At 37.8% G+C, this 19,822-nt stretch overlaps 1 protein-coding gene across 1 annotated transcript in view; it reads left to right on the top strand.

Moving 5' to 3' along the window:
* TLN2 (talin 2) overlaps positions 1-19,822 on the top strand; it is a 278,945-nt gene that overhangs the window by 24,686 nt on the left and 234,437 nt on the right. The window contains exons 7-9 of the mRNA XM_007958215.2: positions 10,993-11,056; positions 12,271-12,375; positions 18,739-18,894. Coding sequence (XP_007956406.1) covers positions 10,993-11,056; positions 12,271-12,375; positions 18,739-18,894 — 325 coding nt within the window. The remainder of the gene's footprint in view (positions 1-10,992; positions 11,057-12,270; positions 12,376-18,738; positions 18,895-19,822) is intronic.

Here is a 19,822-nt window from a genome sequence, read left to right as displayed (position 1 = left end):
TAAAGTATAATTTACCTTAGAATGAAGTTATCCAAAGATCTCTAAGATCTTACTAATAAAATGATAAAAGTCGGGTTAAGAGTTTAAAAGAAAATCTAAATAGAGTGATTTGCTATGTTAACATATAGGAAGGCTTGACATTATAAAAATTTGAATCAATCTAAACTAGTCTTAAAACTAATGTGAGATAATATGCAGGGGGGAGGGTATGTATGAGAATTCTTTGTACTTTCTGCACTATTTTTTCTGTAAAACTAGAACTGCTTTTAAAAATAGTCTTTTTTTTTTTTTTTAATCTGCAGAACTATCTGAAAATAAAATAATTTTCTAAAGGAAAAATAATACTGGAATATCTCAGTGAGGCTGTTTAAAAAGTAATCTGGACTGGTCAAGGTTCGAGAATCCAAAACCAAACCAAACTCACTGCTGTCCAGTGCATTCAACTCATAGCGACCCTTCCCTGGGTTTCCGAGGCGGTATCGCTACGGAAGTAGATTGCCCAATCTTCCTTCCCAGGAGTGGCTAGTGGGTTTGAACCACCAGCCTTCTGGTTAGCAGAATGCCTTCGGTCCTGCACCACCAGAGCTCCCAGGTTCAAGAAATGAAGCTCTAGGCTGGAAGAAGGAATTTTTCATATCCACAATGCATAATACCAAAGAATAGATTTGTAATTAATATTAACATTAGCATATTTAATGTTGAATAAGATTAAAAAGATAAAAAAAAGCTCTTCTAAGAAAAGAGATAATCCAGTATATCAACAGTCACTTTAGAAAAGAAGAAATTCCATTGGCTTATAAAGATATGGGAGCTCTGGTGGCGTAGTGCCTAAGGCATCTGACTGCTAACCAGAGGCTGGTGGTTCAAACCCATCAGCCACTCCTCAGAAGGAAGATTGAGCAATCTACTTCTGTAATGACACCGACTTGGAAACCCAAGAAGGGGTCGCTGAGTCAGATCCAACTCGACAGCAGTGAGTTTGGTTTGGTTAGAAAGATATGGATAGATAGTCTACCTAATGTTCAATCTAGAAAAGGCAAAATCAACAAGGATATAGTATTTCATACCCGTCAGATGGGCACAAACTGAAATATATAATAACACCAAAGTACTTTATAAAGGAAACAAAACATTTCAGATCAGGAACCTGTTATATTTTAAAACAGATACAAAGAGAGAAATGGGATACATTATTTATAGATACAAGAAGATGTAGGCATGTATTAAAATATGTGTGGAAACTAATGTCAAGAAAGTGGCCACTATTAGCTGGGGTGAGAAGACTGGTGTGGTATTGAAAGTAAATCTGTGCTCTCTTTCTTTAAAAATGGGGGGGGAGGGGGTGAACATAAGGCAAATATGATAATGTTTTAACATGTATTTAAACTTGTTGGTACATATGTAAATTATGAGGTATATAGTTTTCTATAGGAGCTCTGGTAGCATAGTGGCTAAGGCACTTGACTGCTAACCAGAAGGCTAGCGGTTCAAACCCACCAGCCACTCCTCGGAAGGAAGATGGGGCAATCTACTTCCGTAGTGATACTGCCTTGGAAAACCCAAGGAGGGGTCGCTATGAGTCGGGTCCGACTCCACGGCACATAACAACAACAACATAGTTTTCTGTGTTTTTGAAATGTCTCATAATTAGCATTTCTTTAAGAAATGTTGCAATAGTCTGGACTTGAGGTAGTAAAGCTTGCATTCATTGAGGTTGGGTATATAACACGTAGCAGAGGCAAAATTAATAGGATTGGAGGTCAATCAAAAAATTTCCATTTGTTTGTCCTGATCTTTACTCTGTATGTTATAGGGAAAAAATGGCCCAGTGGATGTAGGTAGTCAGGTAACTAGCTGTGGAAGAAACCTCTCTCTCATCCTTGATTACTGTAACCCTCTAGTAGTGTTTGCATATAGGGAATATTTGCTTGTTTCTCTACAGTATTTTGTTGGTAAAACAAAGCAACCCAGGGTATGAATCTCTGTTGGGGAAGAATTTAAAGTGGACTTGGAATGTTTTCCCCACAAGCTTAAGATAATTCTGTTGTCAACAAGCAAAGCTTTTGACACAGTGGGAGATCTTAAGTCAGTTTTTCTTTTGGCATCTGTGTCAAACATACTCCTTTGGAGTTGATCTGTGTGCTTTTGGCAGAATGATTTGGCTGTAGATCCTCTGTTTTCAAACTAACAATGAAGCTTGTATTTCAGCTTTTGTTTTTCACTGTCTTACCTTCTATCTGCTCACCACCACCCACTCACCAAATGAAAAGAAAATACAATTAAAGATCATTTTCATATCTTTATGCACTGTTTATTATTTGCTTCTGTCCTATGCTCCTGATAGCCCTTAGCTCTCCTATCAGTTTTGGGAGGTTATGACCATACAATGGTGCCTTCACTGTTTCTTCCTAGGAGCACTTCGTAAAATTGCTGTCTACCCCCCTGGCTACTTTCCAACTTTAGAACTTTCAAACCAGCAACTTCTGACTTTATTCCAGCCCTCAGCTGCCTCTGAACCCATCGTGGCCTATCCTTATATTGGTTCAGGATCACAGAACTACTGTGTAGCTGAATCAGACCCTTGACCCAATCTGCTGCTTCTCCATTGCCATCTTTACTCACTCCAATTCTTTTTGCCACCCTAAGCATTTCTCTGTTCAGTCAGTGCTTCCTCCCGACTTATGTCATCATCACCATTAACCATACTTAACCAGTATTCTCCATCACACAGACACAATTTTGAATTGCTGATCTTCAAGTCTGGATTTAAATTCAGGTGGCTCTGATTCCATAATTTGAGCTTTTTATGCCTTGTGTCAGTGGTTCTTGAACTTCGGTATGCATTGGAATTACCCAGGGGGCTTGTTAAAACACAGACTGCTGGACTTCACCTTAAAACCAAAACCAAACTTACTGCCGTGGTGTCGGTTCTGACTCATAGTGATCCCTCCTTGGGTTTCTGAGGTGGTATCTCTACGGAAATAGATTGCCCAGTCTTCCTTCCGAGGAGTGGCTAGTGGGTTGAACTGCCAGCCTTCTCGTTAGCAGTCAAATGCCTTAGGCACTATGCCTCTCATTTAGTGGATCTTTGGTTGGAACTGAGAATTTGTATTTCTAACATGTTGCCAGGCAGTCCTGGTGCAGCTGGTTCCAGGACCACACGTTGAGAACCTTAGGCAAAACCAAATCATGCTTGATTACGTGGAGGGTCAACGAAGAAGTGGCTACAACGATGATATAGCAAGGTATAGCTCAGGTATAGCAAGGATCACAAGGCTAGCAGAAGACTGGGCAGTGTTTTGTTCTGCTATCCATAGGCTCGCTATGAGTCAGAGATGACTTGACAGCACCTAACAACAACAAGGCAATACCAAATCTGAGATATTATGTCAATTGATGTTTAGACAAAAAGGTTGGAGGTAGTAAGTCTGGGTGTTCCAGTGGCCTTTGGGTGCCACTGTCATCCAAAGCTGGTGACATTCTTTGTATGTTCCTATTGATGCCTTCATGAATGAGAGGCCATCCATTGATTTCAGTTCATGTGACCAATAACACTCCAAAGTAGGAATCCTCTCTACTTGTCAGATGATAAAACCAACTAACATAGTTAACGACTAGCCCATGATCATGCAATTTACTTGGTAACAGCTCTGGGACAAATGAGAGATAGTTAACATTACCCCATATCACAGCTGCTTCCCCATGTACAAGTATACTTATTGCAGGACCTGAAAACATCTTTCGAACTTTTCTTTTGGAATTACTTGCAGAGGCACTTTAGGTTTTACATAAGAGAATGAGGTTTTAATGAACATCTGGATTTGAATCCAGACGCCTCCTCCAGTATATTAATAAATTCACCTTACCTGACTTTAGGCTTCTAGGCATTTCTAAAAAGTTGACTACTGTCACCATGGTCTTATTGTCATCATTTGATTGGATATTTCTGTCATCTTACTCCTTTCCTTGTGTAAAGATTCTAAAATATTAACCAACATGATGTCATTTGACTGAAGACACTGGCTAAGGGCATAATCTCTGGAACCCACGGACAGCGTTTTGACTTGCCGACTGTGCCTATGGACGTTACTTAACCTCCTCCTTAAGCCTCAGATTCTACGTATAAAATGGGATGTTTTTCCCTAGGACTTTTGTCAGAATTTACTTAATCTGTTTATGCATGTAAAGCTCCTGAAGAATGTTTGATCAATAAATAACAGTTACTGTTAATAGTAGAAACTCATTTATCAAAATGGTTTGGACTGTTGGTTAGATAATCCCAAAAGTCAGTTAAAATGCAAAATCCTAACAAATGATATCCACATCTCTGAAAACTTATTATTTTAACCTTAAACCTCGGCATTCATGTCCCAATCTTTTGATGTAAGGCCAAGGTTTTTTGAGGGTACAGGTCCCCTGATGGGAGTTCTACATGGTTTTTCCTGTATGAACCACACGTTTAATGCATAGATATAAAGACAACTATGAAGCAATTTGAACACAGAATGTTCCTAGATTTTTATATTTTTCTTTTAAGTATTTTTGCAGTTTTGTCACTGATAGATAATTTAATAGCTTTTTGTAAATTACTACCTTTAGGAAGCATTTGGGAGCCCTGGTGGTGCAGTGGTTAAGTGCTTGGCTGCTAACTGAAAGTTTGGCAGTTCGAATCTACCGCAGGAGAAAGATGTGGTAGACTGCTTCCATGAAGATTTATAGCCTTGAAACTCTGGAACAGTTTTACTTTGTCCTATAGGGCTACTGTGAGCTGGAATTGACTCCACAGCAGTGGGTTTAGGAAGTGTTCATTAACTTAACTCCCTTTTGGTACTGTTTTAGCAGATTATGGGATATATCAGTATATTACTTAATCATGTGTATGTAACCAGCCACAATAGATTGGGGACCAAGTACAAATGACCATTGGTAGGGACACTGACTCAGCTGTAGCAGAAGCATGAGGCTCATGAGAGAGGAGTCTTTTGGTTGCAAGCTTTCACCCTCCTGTGGATTTATAAGCCTGCGCATTTATAAATCTAATTGGTGAGGTAGAGGATCTATTATTATTATTGCATTCAGAAAGGAACATGATTACATGTACTTGGTACAAGGCTGGCAGTAGGGTTTTGAGGAGTGGGATCTAAATGTACTAATTTTAGATGTGGCTGGCCTTTTAAGGAGGGAACATTTACGGAGGAAAAGGGAGGGACTGTGCTTGGCCAGAGCTTGCTTAATTAGGAGAAAATTTTCCAATCAGGTTTGACAACCTGACCCATTTTCTCAGAGAAGGCTGACAGATTTCACTTGTATGCATGTCCCAGATGCTCAGGAGCCTTCCAAACCCGGGTTTGGTAATCAAAACAACAACTGAGCTGGAACTGCTGCACCGCTGCCTGGCAGGCTGTGATGACAGGCTGCCTGCTTGCTTCAGCTTTCTGCTGACACTCTGCACTTTACTGATTTACTGAGCAAAATGCATCACACACACACACTTCATATTTTATAATACTTTAAGCTTCCAGAAAATCCATTTTTGAGACAGCAAGGTAATACCTCTAGTGTAAGCTTCTGGAAGTTCTTTTCAGTACCCACTGGAGAATGGATAGAAGGCTGACTTGGGTGGATTGGTTTCGCAGAATTGAGTGCAGGGCAGCTTGCAGCAACACAGAACTTTCTTGACATAGATCTCCAGCATATTCTAACTCTCATTGGCCCCTAGATACCAGCATGTGGTGCTCTTCTGGCAACATTATCATAGTTCTGAGGGGGCTTGCCATGGAGCCTCTTTTGGGTACTTTTAGTAACCTTTTTTAGGTGTCTCTTTGTTGATGGCATGGAACTTACTGTCTAGAGGCCCCCAGCTGAAGCCCACATAGTGATGCTGCTTCATCGTTGTTGTAAGTGTACTCGTGGCAAAGAAAATTGAAATGGCTGTGTGATGGGGTGGATCCACTCTTGGTCTGGGAGGTCAAAGGCCCCCTGCTACTTATAAGCCACTCAACCTCTCTGGGACTCACCTTCTTCTCTTGTGATATTGATGCTTTCCAGTTCTTGAAATCATTCATTTTTGTCCAGGAAGTTGCTTAATCATGATCATAACTTTTAAGTTACTGCTGCTGCTTAGGTATTTTTCAGGCTCCCTTCTGCTATCTGCCTTGGGTCTCTTGAGGCAAGTGTTCTGCTGGTGCTCAGACTCAGATCCCTGGAATTTCTTTGTCTAAGGAAGCAGTTTGCAGATTGATCGTTATTAAAGTTTTAATGGAACCAGAAGTTGAGCCTCCCCCACCCCTTCTTTTTCACTAGAGCATTTTAGAGCAAATCTAAGATAGCATATCATTTCATATATAAATACTTCATTCAGTATGTTTCTCTAATAGAGGAATTTTTTTTTTTCAAAAGAATGAATCACAACCACAAATCCATCCTTACAACCAACAAAATTAGCATTAATTCTTTAATTTCATCTAATACCCAATATGTTCCCTTTTTCTCTACTGTCTCTAAAATGTCATTTTATATTTGGTTCACACCAGGATCCAAGCAAGTCTGTGAATTGTATTTGGTTGATATGTTCTTCCTTTTAACAACTTTATTGAGGTATAATTCATGTAGCATATAGTTCACTCATTTAAAATGTGCAATTCAGTGGTTTTTTTAGTATTTTTATAGGATTGTGCAGTCATCACCACAATTTAATTTTAGAACATTTTCATCCTTCTTAAAAGAAACCCTATACCTGTTAGCAGTCATCTCTATTCTTTCCATTCCATGCCTTGCAATCATTCATTCACTTCCTATCTCTACAGATTATCTATTCTAAACATTTCATATACTTGGAATCATACAATATCTGGTCTTTTGTGACTGGCTTTTTTTGCTTAGCATAATGTTTTCAAGGTTCTCCCATGTTGCAGCATATATTAGTATGTCATTCCTTTTTATGGCTGAATAATATGTCATTGTATGGATAAATCACATTTTACCCATTGTGTTGATGAGGGTCTGGAAAAACTGTTCAGGTTATTTCCACTTTTCCACTATTAACGAATAATGCTGCTATGCATATTCATGTATAGGTTTTTGTGTGAAAGTGTATTTTCATTTTTCTTAGGTATAACCCTAGATATGGAATTGATGTTCAACATTTTGAAGAACTACCAATTTTCCAACACATCTTCATCATTTTACATTCCCACAAGCCATATATGAGGGTCCCAGTTTTTCCAGATCCTCATCAACACTTGCTATTATCTGTCTTTCTCATTTTAGCCTAGTGGATGTGCTTCGGAGCTCTGGTAGCATAGTGCGTAAGGTACTTGACTGCTAACCAGAAGGCTGGTGGTTCAAACCCACTCTTTGGAAGGAAGATTGGGCAATCTACTTCCATAGTGATACTGCCTCGGAAACCCAAAGAGGGGTCTCCATGAGTCAGGTCCAACTCAATGGCACATAACAACAACAGTGGGTGTGCAGTGGTATGTCATTATGGTTTTGATTTGTAGTTTCTTAATGGCTAATGATGTTGGACATCTATTTATATGCTTATTGGCCAGTTATATATCTTCTTTTAGATCCAAAATATCTATTCAGAGCCTTTGTCCATTTAAAAAAAATGTATTATTTATCTTTTATTGTTGAGTTGTAGCTTCTTTGTATATTCTGGACACAAATAATTTATCAGATTGTGATTTGCAAATATTATCTCACATTCTGTGAATTATCTTTTCACTTTTTTGATGAAATAACTTATGTTACAAAAGTTTTTAATTTTGATGTAGTCCAATTTATTGATTTTTTCTTTTGCTGCATATATTTTTGTTGTCATATCTAAAAAGGCTTTGCCTAACTTAGGTAGTGAAGATTTACTTTGTTTTCTTCTAAGAGTTTTAAGTTTTAACTCTTACATTTAGGTTTTTGATATGTTTTTTAGTTCATTTTCGTTCATGGTGTAAGTTAGGGGTCCATCTTCTTTTGCATGTGGGAATCTAGCTGTCTAGCACAATTTGTTGAAGAAGCTATTCTTTCCTTATTGAATGGTATTGACATCTTTATAAAAAATCAATTCTGGATTCTCAGTTCTGTTCCATTCATCTCTGTGTCTGTTCTGTGATCTCTAGTCCTATACCAGTACCAAACTATCTTGATTACTATAGCTTTGTAATAGATATATTTCATAAATCTTTTAAAATCTGTTACTATTTTCCCATCTTTAGCACCACTCCCAAAGCCATTCATTTATGAGGTACCTGGATTATTTTTGTAGAATTTCCTATATTTGGATTTGGCTGCTTGTACCCTTTGGTGGTATATAACATTATCCTCCATCCCTTCTTTTGTAAACATTTAGATCTAGGGGCTTAATTAAGAAGCTCTGATAGCGTAGTGCCTAAGCCACTTGATTGCTAACCAGAAAGCTGGCAGTTCAAACCCACCAGCCACTCCTCAGAAGGAAGGTTGGGCAATCTACTTCCGTAGTGATACCACCTCAGGAACCCAAGGAGGGGTCACTATGAGTCAGGTCTGACTTGACGGCACCTAACAACAACAACAAACAGGGGCTTAATTAAATTTTCAATTAATTAATTAATACCATGAATACTTTCTGACTGGCGCTATTTACTTCCTAGTGTATCAATCAGGAGATATGTATCTATATCTATATAGATAGATATATTGTCTAGTTTTCCCACTTTATTTATTTATTTATTTTTGAGGAGTTCTTTTTTTTTTTTTTTTTTTTCCTTCATTGTGATTTGGGTGAAAGTTTACAGAGCAAATTCATTTTCCAGACAACAGTTCATCCACATTTTGGTTCATGACATTGATTGCAATCCCCACAATGTAACATCTCTCTTCCGACTTCCTCCCTGTGGTTAGTTTTCCCTGTCTCCTTCTTCCCTATGCATTCCTGCCCCCTGAGCTATCTCCCTGTGCAAATACTGCCCTTCTGGTCTCCCATGGTTGATTGTTATAAGGAATGTACCTACCTGGTATATATACGCCTGGTATGTATATACCTGGTATATGTATACACACACACACATACCTGGTATATATATATATATATACACATATATATACATATATATACATACATACATACTTGCCTTTCTATTGTTTGGCTGGAAGCCACAGGTGTGAGTTCAATTCTGGACTCGAAGGTTGACTAGAGGCCATAGTTTGGGGGATTCACCAGTCTCTTTCAGATCAGTAAGCTTGGTCTTTTTTATGAGTTTTGTTCCACATTTTTCTCCTACTCTATCCAGGATCTCCTATTTGATCTCTTTCTGAGTGATTGAAGTGGTAGCTGGGCACTATAAAGTTCTTCTGGTCTCAAGGTCAAGTAGTCTGGTTTTCCCACTTATATCAATATAAATATTGATCTGTGGGTTTAGATGTTGTCAGAGTAATCCACCCTTTACAAAGTTTCCCATCAGTTTGTCACTTAGTGGCTTTGGGAAAGCAGGTGAGTCGTGACTGGCTATGAGGTGATAATTATTGAAGCTGGGTGATGGGCACATTATAGTGTTCTCCCTTCTTTTTATAAAGTCTTGGAAAGAGTCCTATTTTTTGCCATTGGAAATCCAGTGTCATTTTGATAACTTCCTTAATCTAAGGCATGTGAAGTCCTGGGAAAATTTTACACATTTCTTGCTCCAGACCTAGAATCAGCCCTTTCTCCAGGCATACCAAGTTCCTTTCAGTGGCAAATAGTATTTGAAAACTATATAGCCAAGGTATTTGAGGTGCTTATTGCCACCAGTTTGTCATTGCTTCCATTCTTTTCAGTGGACCTAAGTAGAAAATACAGGGGAGGCGGGGGTTGGTTGGTTGGTTTGTTTTTTTAGAAAAAGAAAAACGAGGAGACCAATATCTCCAATTCAAATGAAGGATTAGGGGGTTTTTAGTCAACTTTTTTTTTTTACTTTATTTTTTTCTATTTCATGCTGGAAGTTTTAGTTTCTAACAATTAATGTAATTACTCATTTGCTTTATCCTATTTATATTACAGCATCCTGTTTATGTATATTATACTATCCTAGTTTTATATTTGTGTATATGTGTGTGTGTATATGTATGTGTGTATATATATATGTAGCAAGTGGCGGGGGGAGGTAGAGAGGGTATTAGTTTTAAAATAATGATATCAATATTGTTACTAACAAGTCTACTGTTAGTAGGGATATATGTCAAAAGATTGTTTTCAAGGTTACTTGAAATCATTATTTTCCCTATAGTTAAGCTGCCAACATGATAAACTGTTAAGTTCATTTGTTTCAGTTTGCTTTGACTTTCAGGGATTGCATTTCTTCTCTCCTTTGCGATTTCATGTAATTTCCTGTAATACAAGGAACAGTCAGAGAGGTTTAATTTCTATCCTTCTGCTCTTTCCCCCTGTTTTCCACCTCTCCCCATTTAAAAAAAAAAAAAAAACTCACTGTCATCAAGTCAGATCCGACTTATAACAACCCGTCCTTGAGTTTCCGAGGTGGTATCACTACAGAAGTAGATTGCCCAACCTTCCTTCTGAGGAGTGACTGGTGGGTTTGAACCTCCAGGCTTTTAGTTAGCAGTCAGATGCCTTAGGCACTATGCCACCAGAGCTCCCTGTCTCCCCATGGAGAATTATTTTTGTCAGTTCTACATTTGTTCTTCTATAGTTTTAAAAATAAAATAATAAAAATTCCTTTCTTTCTTACAAAGGGTATCATATTGTATATTCTTACACCATTTTTTTTTCCCACTTAACAATATATCCTAGAAATTCTTTCTTCCTTAAATATAGTAGTTTGACCCTTTTTTTTTAAGTCAGACTTTTTTATTTCTGTCTTTATTTAAATGCATTCTGGGATACGGCAATATGTTATTAATTATACCATAAAAGACTGGGCGAGTTAGTGACTTAACTATGGGCTTTATGAAAAGTACTCTTTTTTCTTTCCCCTCATCTTAGAACATAATAAATGCCTTCCTTTTTTTCTTCCCTTTTAGTCTAAAGGAATTCCTGCCCAAAGAATACATCAAGCAGAGAGGAGCTGAAAAGAGGATATTTCAGGTATTGGAAATGTAGAGAATTTATTGTTCTCCTCACTCCCTAGCCTCATTTATTAGTAGGAGACGGGCCTCTGCGCATTATAGTTAGCACCCTGTGCATATACTTTTCTTATGTAATAAATGATGAGTGGCTCAAGAGTAAAAAAGCTGACAGTTCTACTTTAGGCAGATTTATTATCTTAATCCTTACCTTCTTGCTAAAGGTTACTTAGCCCTTCTGAGGAAAATGTTCATACATTTAATTTCAAGAGGCATTATCTTGGTAGCAAGATCCCAGAGTGGTATGAGCAGTTTGTGCTCTCTTGCTAACCTGAAGGTTGGCGGTTTGATCCCAGCCAGCAGCACCGTGGAAGAAAGGCTTCTGTAACAATTACAGCCAACAAAACCCCAGAGCATTTCTACTCTTTAACACATAGGGTTGTGATGAGTCAGAATCGACTGATCGGTAACAGATTTAGATTTTGGTTTTATCTTGGTAGCATTGAAGCAAGGTGCTATACCATTAAAGTGTCCTGGGGAAGAAACTTTAACTAGCTTCTTTGTCCGGATCCAGATGCTAGAATGTGAAAGCTGATGCCTTTGTTAAAAATCCAATTATAAAATTTAAAAACTAGGCAACCAGTAGGAAAAGCCCTATCATCACCTTGGCTGTGAAACAGTCACGTTAGTGAATCCAACATAGAGAAGTTGTCTTCGGTCTTGAAATGTAAATTCAAATTGAAATACATATTTCAAATGTATAAAACATATTTTCTACCTGGTATTTTTTTCCCAAGCATTATGATATACAGACACTTATATATCCTGCTCTTTGGGAAAAAAATATGCTGGCTAGAGATTAGAATGATATCTCTCCTAAAGAGAACATTTTTTCTAGCTAACATGAAAATGTTGGTTCCTTTTTGGAACCTGAAGTCCTTTGAATATCTGATTGCAGTTATGAACTGTGTTCCTGCCACACTGCACGTGAGCATGCATTGTTGCATACAGTTGTGAAATTTGTAGGGTGTTGGGGCTCGAACTCTAGTTAAGCACTTTCTGTGTGCTTCTACCCTCAGTCTGGGTGAGAGTCTCATGTCATGAAGGGGTCTTCGACACAAACATCACAGATTGTTCATAGCCACTACATGCACCATGGGTAGTACCTACCTCTCATTAAGTCCACCAGCTGGCAGAGCTGCAATAACTGGTCCCTGGCTACTGTCATTTTTGTAGGAGCACAAGAACTGTGGAGAGATGAGTGAAATTGAAGCCAAGGTGAAGTATGTCAAACTCGCCCGGTCCCTGAGGACTTACGGTGTGTCCTTTTTCCTTGTGAAGGTGAGTTGGGTAGGTTGGAGATAGTGTTTTCCTCTTTACTACTTTATCTTTTGTTAATGTGTTTGCTGTTCAGCTTGGCTTGTCATATCTGGGGACCTCACATTTGCAGATGTTACCATCTGTGGTTCCAGCTCTTCCTGAGAAAGGGTCGTGGCATGTGGTAACCCAAGCTTAGGTTGGCTCAGACATGAAGTATATGAACCTGCAAGTTTGTGTGTGTTGACTTGCTACACTGTCAATGCCACAAAGTAATTGAAGGATTGTGTTAAGTTTTACTTGTTAAGACTTTCTCCTAAGAATGTTTCATGGATGAATGTCAAGCATCCACTGGACCAAGTGAAGATTGTTGACTCACAGATGAAATCAAGTTCCTTTGGTAAATATGGCACTTAATTTGTGTGCTTGAGTATCGGTCTTTGGAATTTTTGTGGCCTTCAGATCTGTTTTTATGGGAATTATTTGTCTTTCATTGTGTATTTCTAAGAGGAAAGAGGTATGTCTTTGAAATCCAATCTGTAGGCAAGTAGAAGTAGGCCCTGAGTAGATACATTCTTTCTTTCTTTTAAAATAACTTTGGTCTACTAGTTTTTATGGTGATCTGGGTAAAAATTTACAGACAGATTGGTTTTTCATTCAACAATTCATGCACATTTTGTTTTGTTGCAATCCCTGCAATATAATAGCACTCTAACCACTTTTTCCTTATGTTTACTATTTCTATTCGTCCTTCTTTCCTCTCCCTTCTTGCCTTCTGAGCTTTCTTCTTAGGCAAATGCTGCCCTTTTTATCTTGTATGATTGATTGTTCTAAGGGCTGTGTACTCCCTTGGTGTTACTGTTCACCTTTTAGGCCTTTTTATGTTTGGGCGAATATTGAGCCATGGGGGTGAGTTCAGTTTTAGGCTTGAAGCATGTCTAAGAGTGAGTCCATTCTTAAGTTGACTGATAAATCCTTTCAGTAGCTCCATTAACTTTACTATTCCCATCCTCATATACTGGATAATTTTAATAATTTTATTATGGATAATTTTAATTATCCAGTCAGTAGATTTCATGGGTTTCCACTTACATTGCTCTGGCTCTGGGTCTCCTGCCTCTTCCCTTTGGCTGGGAGAACATGCCACTGTATGTGCTGGTTCCTTGTGTTACTTGCTGCAGATGGGGGTGTAATCAGCTGTATTATAGCTGCTTTCAGGGACTGAAGTCAGAAGGCCATAGACAGGGTGGTTTAATTTATTTCCTTTTCCCGGAACTGAAAGAGAACTACAGAAGAAGGAAGTTACAGTTGGATTCCAGAACATTTGGGAATATAGATGCTTATCTGGGTTCTTCTTTTCACAAGGTGCTTCATTGAGACAAGGAGTAAATGATACTATACTAAAGAGAGGTGTATAGTTCTTGTGGATTGGTTACATTAACCAAATCAGCTCTCAGTTTTATAGCAGAATATGCTGGGGCCCTTGCCAATGAAGAAAGCATACATCAATCAAATTGTTTATATGGAACATAATTTAGAAGTCAAGCTTTTTCTATTTAATAGAAGTTTTAACTGAATGCCTTCTAGGTTAATAATGATTCTAATTCCCAATGTTAATAATCACAATAATAACATTTAATAAACAATTATAGATCAAGCATGTCTTATTTGAACCTATCAACAACCCAATGAGAGAAATAAGATTATTCTCTTCTTTTTATAGATGAAAAGTCAAAACCAAAGAGATCAAATGACTCAGCCATAAGCCTAGTAACTAAGACTAGATTTTGGGTCTCTGACCATAAAGCCCATCTTCCCAACCACTACACTGTGCTGTTTTTGCTCAGGTGACCCTTTTTGAGATGTAGTCACCTGTTGTCATCATCATAGGTACTCTCCCAACCCACACACAACATGAACACGTGGTAAGATCTTTGGTCTACTAGTTTTAGTAAAAAGATCTGCTTTGTATTCATTATTCCAAAGGGCAACATGAGTTCCAACACCTCATAGGGACAAAGATTAAACAAATTTTCAGTGTGTCCAATAATATTGGCATCAATTTTGTCTGCTTTCTTTTTCTGTAGTCCTTCATGTATGAAATTCATCTCTTGCATTCTCATCATTTTCCATTAATACAATTAGAGTCAGTTTCAGTGATGTGCTAAAGAAATGTTGTATCTCTTCCATGTAAGTCAGCAAATTTAGAATAATAAACAGCATACTGCATATAATTAGACAGGAAGAGAAATAGACTAGCAGATTGTAGAAAAAGGAAATTTGTTGTCCAAAGAAAAATCTGCAAACAGCTTGTAGAATTACATAGATGGAGAATTAGAAGATGATTGTAGCAAGGTTTTGAAAATTTGGTCAAACCAAGACTTCCCTTTTACAAAATTATTTAAAGCAGAACAAGAAAGTGATGGGAATTTGTTCCTTCCTTTGTTCCTTTCTTCCCCTCCCTTCCTCCTTTCTTTTATGTCTCCCTTTTTTTGGTATTTCCTTCATTTCTTCTTCTCCTTGTTCTTTTCAAATTGTCATCTCTTGCAAGAGAGGAGATGGTCAAGAAGGTAGGCAGTACGAAAAGTTCTTAGATATCTCTTAAAGATTCAATTTTTTGTTTTTATTAGAGTTTTTTTGTCATTTTATAAAATATTAAAAGCACGTTCTTCACTTTAATTTTTTTGCTCAGTGGTGCTATTTAGTATGTTATTTTATTTAAAAATTGTTTTTGATAAATGTACTTTAGTTGACCATATTTTGCATATTTTAAAATGTATACAATTAAAAATTCCAGGATGGTTCAATATTATTAGTTCATGAACATAGTATATCAGATGTATTGGTCAAATATGACAGCATCAGATAATGATTTTATTTAAAGCTGGAAAGATGTCTGGTACAATTCAGCACCTCATCCTTAACAAAATGTGCTGGAATGGAAGTATACTTTTTCAACATTATAGAGTATCTATTTCAAATCTAACAATAGAATACTTAACAGAGAAATGCTAGAAAGAACCATGTAAGAGTTGGGATCAAAACAAGTGTGCCTCCCAGCACATTATTACCCTTTAACTTTATTTGGGAAGTTCTGGGAAATGAAGAAAGACATAAAAATTAGAACAAAAATCAACATAACATTAGAAAACGAAGGAACAAAATTATTATTTCTTGTTGTTATGATTGTTTATTTTATAACAAGATAAACAAAATCATTTTTTGAAATTTTATTTTGAAATAATTATAGATTTACAAAAAGTTGCAAAAATAATACAGAGAGGTCAGGTATACCCTTTACCAAGTTTCCTCTAGTGGTACTAGTACAGTATCACAACCAGAAAATTAACGTTGGTGCAATACACAGATCTTATTCACATTTCACCAGTTTTGCATGTTTTCATTTGTGTGTGTGTGTGTTTAGTTCTGTGCAGTTTTATCACATGTATATTCATGTAACTACCACTATCAAGATCCAGAACTGTTACTCCACCAGTACAAGGATGCCTTGTGCTACTGATTTATAACCACACATACCTCCTCCTGCCTTTCTGTCTCGTATACCCCCATTCTTTAAATATATATATATATATATATATTCATTGTGATTTGGGTGAAAGTTTACAGATCAAATTCATTTTCCATAGAGCAGTTCATACATATTTTGTCTCATGACATTGACAGCAATTTCCCACAATGTAACAGCTCTCTTCTCACTCCCCCCCCCATAGTTACCTCTTCCCTGTGTCCTTCCCTCCCATGTACTCTTGTCCCCTGAGCTGTCTCCCTGTGAATACACTGCCCTTCTGTTCTCCCATGATTGATCTCTGCAAGGAATGTATCTACCTAATGTTAATGCTCAGCTAATATGCCTGTCTTTTGTTTGGCTGGAAGCCACAGGAGTGGATTCAATTCCAGACCTGAAGGGCATCTAGGGGCCATAGTCTCAGGGGTTTCACCAGGCTCTATCAGAGCATACCCCATTCTTAACTCCTGACAACCAGTCATCTGTTGTCCATTTTTATGATTTTGTGATTTCAAAAATGTTATATGAATGGAGTTATATAGTACGTAACCTTTTGAGATTTCTCACTCAGTATCATTTCCTTGAGAGCCACCCAAGTTGTTGTATCTGTCATTTACCCCCTTTTTGTCACTGTGTTGTATTCCACGGGCCAGACATGCCACAGTTTGTTTAACCATTCAGCTATTGAAGGACAGTGGAGAGAGGCAGGTCTCTATTGGAGGCTGTCTCAGCCTGAGTTACTGGAGATAAAGGACACTGGTCTGTGTAGTGGAATATTGGAAAGGAGGAGTGTTGAGTGGTGTGAGATGCCCAGTATAGACAAGAGGAAGAGAGAGAGTTATTACCTTGTGGCCCTCTGCTGAAAATGTTGACTCTGTCACTGGATCTAAGGCAGATCCCTGCACCAGGAATGACCTCCACTTTGCTAACACAGATCTGAACCATTCCCTATTGTAACTTTATCCAGCTGTTCTGCATTTTGTAAGTAGGAACTAAAATAATTCTATTGCCTTGTGGTGGTGTCTGCTGCTCAGTTTCAGCATTGTGGAGTCCATTACATCCCTTCTTCTAACTATGACTTTCTAATGGAATGCCCACTGTAAGTTGTTTGCTTGTTCATAGTGCTTCCTCTCCCATGCCAGAATTGTGTTGACAACAGTCAGGGAAATACATCACAATTCTGTATTCCCTCATCTCAAAGCCTTTCACTGGGGAGAGGTGCAGATGGGAAAAGATGAAGACAACAGCTACAAACCATATTTTATCTCCAGGCGTCTTCCTGGGTCCCAGCAGCTGGGTTTGCACCAATGCGTAAAATCTCTGTACCTTCTGAAGCCAAATTAGATGGATCAACTCACTCCACCCTGCACTGAGAATCTGATTCTTCTCATTGACTTTTAAAGACTAGGAGGTCCTTATCTGTCCATATTCCTCTCCTCTCACACTCACACATATGCCTGATATTATCACCTCCTTCTGGGGGAAGCTGGAGGTATGCCATGACCATCACCATCTGAGGGCTTGTGAAAATGCCCATGGGGTGGCCATTTTCACCTTTCTCTGGTTACTTGCATCAGAAGACAGTGAATTGTGGTGGACAGTCTACCTTAAAAGTTGGAGGTGTTTTTGAACTACTCAAATTTGTGTTGAATCGTGGCTTTACAACTCACCAATGTCTACCTTGGGCAAGTTTAGTTCTTAGAGATTGGTGTCATTTGCAAAATAGGGATGATGATGATGCCAACTTTTGTGGGATGCTCTGAAGATTTATGGGATAATGTTTATCAAGTATCTAGGAGGCTGCTGCCTTGTTCCAAGTACCTGTTTCCTGTATGGGTATGTATACACACCCCCACATACAGCTACATACTTACTGTATATGAATGTATATGTATATTTTTCTGAGAATAGTTGTTTAAATCTTTGCTAGGTTTCAGGAAATATTATGATATGTATTGGTATTTTGGAAAGTTTTTTTATTTTTATTTTTTCCCATAACAGCAATGGAAATATACATATATGCATTAAGTGAAATTTTGGAAATAAGGGAAAGCATAAAATAATACAAATCATAGAGGATTATCATTGCTACCATTTTTAAATGTAATGTATATGTGCCTATAAAAATTTTATTTCACATAGCATCATGCTGTACATAGTTTTATTATTTTTTAATTGTATGATACAGCTTCCATAATTTATTTCCACGAAACTTTTTGTTTCTTTATAATATGATTTTTAATGGTTACAGAGCAGTCTGTTACTTGGATATACCATTTACAACTTCTGAAATCTTCTTTATCAATTTAACATTCAAATTGCTGTTTCTAGTTTCTCGCTGTAATAAACTCTGGTGGAGCTTTCTCATATCATAATATTTTCACGCACTTATGACTTTTTAAAAGAAATAAATACCTATAACTGAGATGTATCAAAGTATGAGCATTTTTAAGGCATTGGATAGATATTAACACATTTCTTCCATAGAAACTTTGCTAATTCAAATTCCTATCAATAGTGGTCCCCTTTCACACCTTCCTCAATTCTGAGTATTAATTTAAAAAACAAAACAAAGAAAAACTGCTATTTTACATAAGTAGCATCTCTACAATGGCATTCTTTCCAAAAAGAACACCTATGTGGTCAGACATCTCTGTTTCAGCTCTTTCTAATTATTCTCCATCCCTTTAATTTGGTGAGTTACTCTCCCAGCCTCAAAATCATTTTTCAAATGGCCCTGCCTCTTTTGAAGCACAGTGTAGATAGGTTAATCGCAGATAAAACTGCAAAATCATTGACCACTTGGCAAACTCACATGTATTCAGAGGAAGAGCAATGACTCTTGGTATCTCCTGTTTCAGGAAAAGATGAAAGGCAAGAACAAGCTGGTGCCTCGACTGCTGGGCATCACCAAGGACTCGGTGATGCGCGTGGATGAGAAGACCAAGGAGGTCTTGCAAGAGTGGCCCCTTACCACAGTCAAGCGCTGGGCAGCTTCACCTAAGAGCTTCACACTGGTAAGGATTGGTAGAGGGCAACTCGGGGACCAGCATGGCCTTGGATGGTGTTGAGGAGCAGGAGGAAGTTCATATTCAAGTCCACTGGGTTTCCCCACTCTCTGAGGACTGGGGACTATGGTAGAAAGTCATTGGCATAGAGGTAGACTGATGTAGATGTGAGAGAGATGTCACCAAGCTTAGGTTTATTTAGCCACCACTTTCTCTCTGATACTCTAGTAAGTCATCCTCTTAGTTTGTTAACTGGCAAACAGCTTCACACCAGGACAAGTGTTCTATCTTCCTAACAGTGTTCTACTTTTTTTCCTTTCCTTTGTAAAGGACTCAGCCTTCTGAGTTAGTATTTTATTTTCTCTCTTTTCTTTCTCTTTTTTTTTTGTTTTTTTGTGGTAAAATATATATAATATAAAATTAGCCATTTCTTACCATTTAAACGTATGATTCAGTAGCATTAATTGTATTCATAAGGAGCCCTGGTTCACTTGATTGCTGACAGAAAAGTCAGCGGCTTGAACCCACCAACAGCTCTATGAGAGAAAAGACCTGGCAGCCAGCTCTCTAAAGATAACCTAAGAAACCTTATGGGGCAGCTCTACTTTGTCATATTGGGTCTCTGTGAGTTGGAATCTAACCGGACAGTGTACAAAATAACAACAATAACATTTGCAGTGTTGTGCAACCATCACCACTATTTCTAGAACTTGTTTAGCACTGCAAATAGGAACTCTAACTATTAAGCGTTAACTCCACATTCCCCTCTCTGCAGCCCCTGGTAAACTCTAATCTTACTTCTTGTCTCTGTGATTTTGCTTATTGTAGCTATTTCATATAGGTGGAATCAATCTTCTCTTTCTTGGCAGGCTGGGAAAACACCCCTCATAAAGATATTGCAATTTTTAGGAACTTCTAGCACAATTAGAGATAAAGA

Source organism: Orycteropus afer, unplaced genomic scaffold, assembly GCF_000298275.1.
Source record: "Orycteropus afer afer isolate SDZICR_OR568_19922 unplaced genomic scaffold, OryAfe1.0 scaffold00015, whole genome shotgun sequence".
NCBI classification, from domain to species: Eukaryota; Metazoa; Chordata; class Mammalia; order Tubulidentata; family Orycteropodidae; genus Orycteropus; species Orycteropus afer.
The sequence above is the reverse complement of the archived record's forward strand: the minus strand, read 5'-3'. Positions and strand labels throughout refer to the sequence as shown.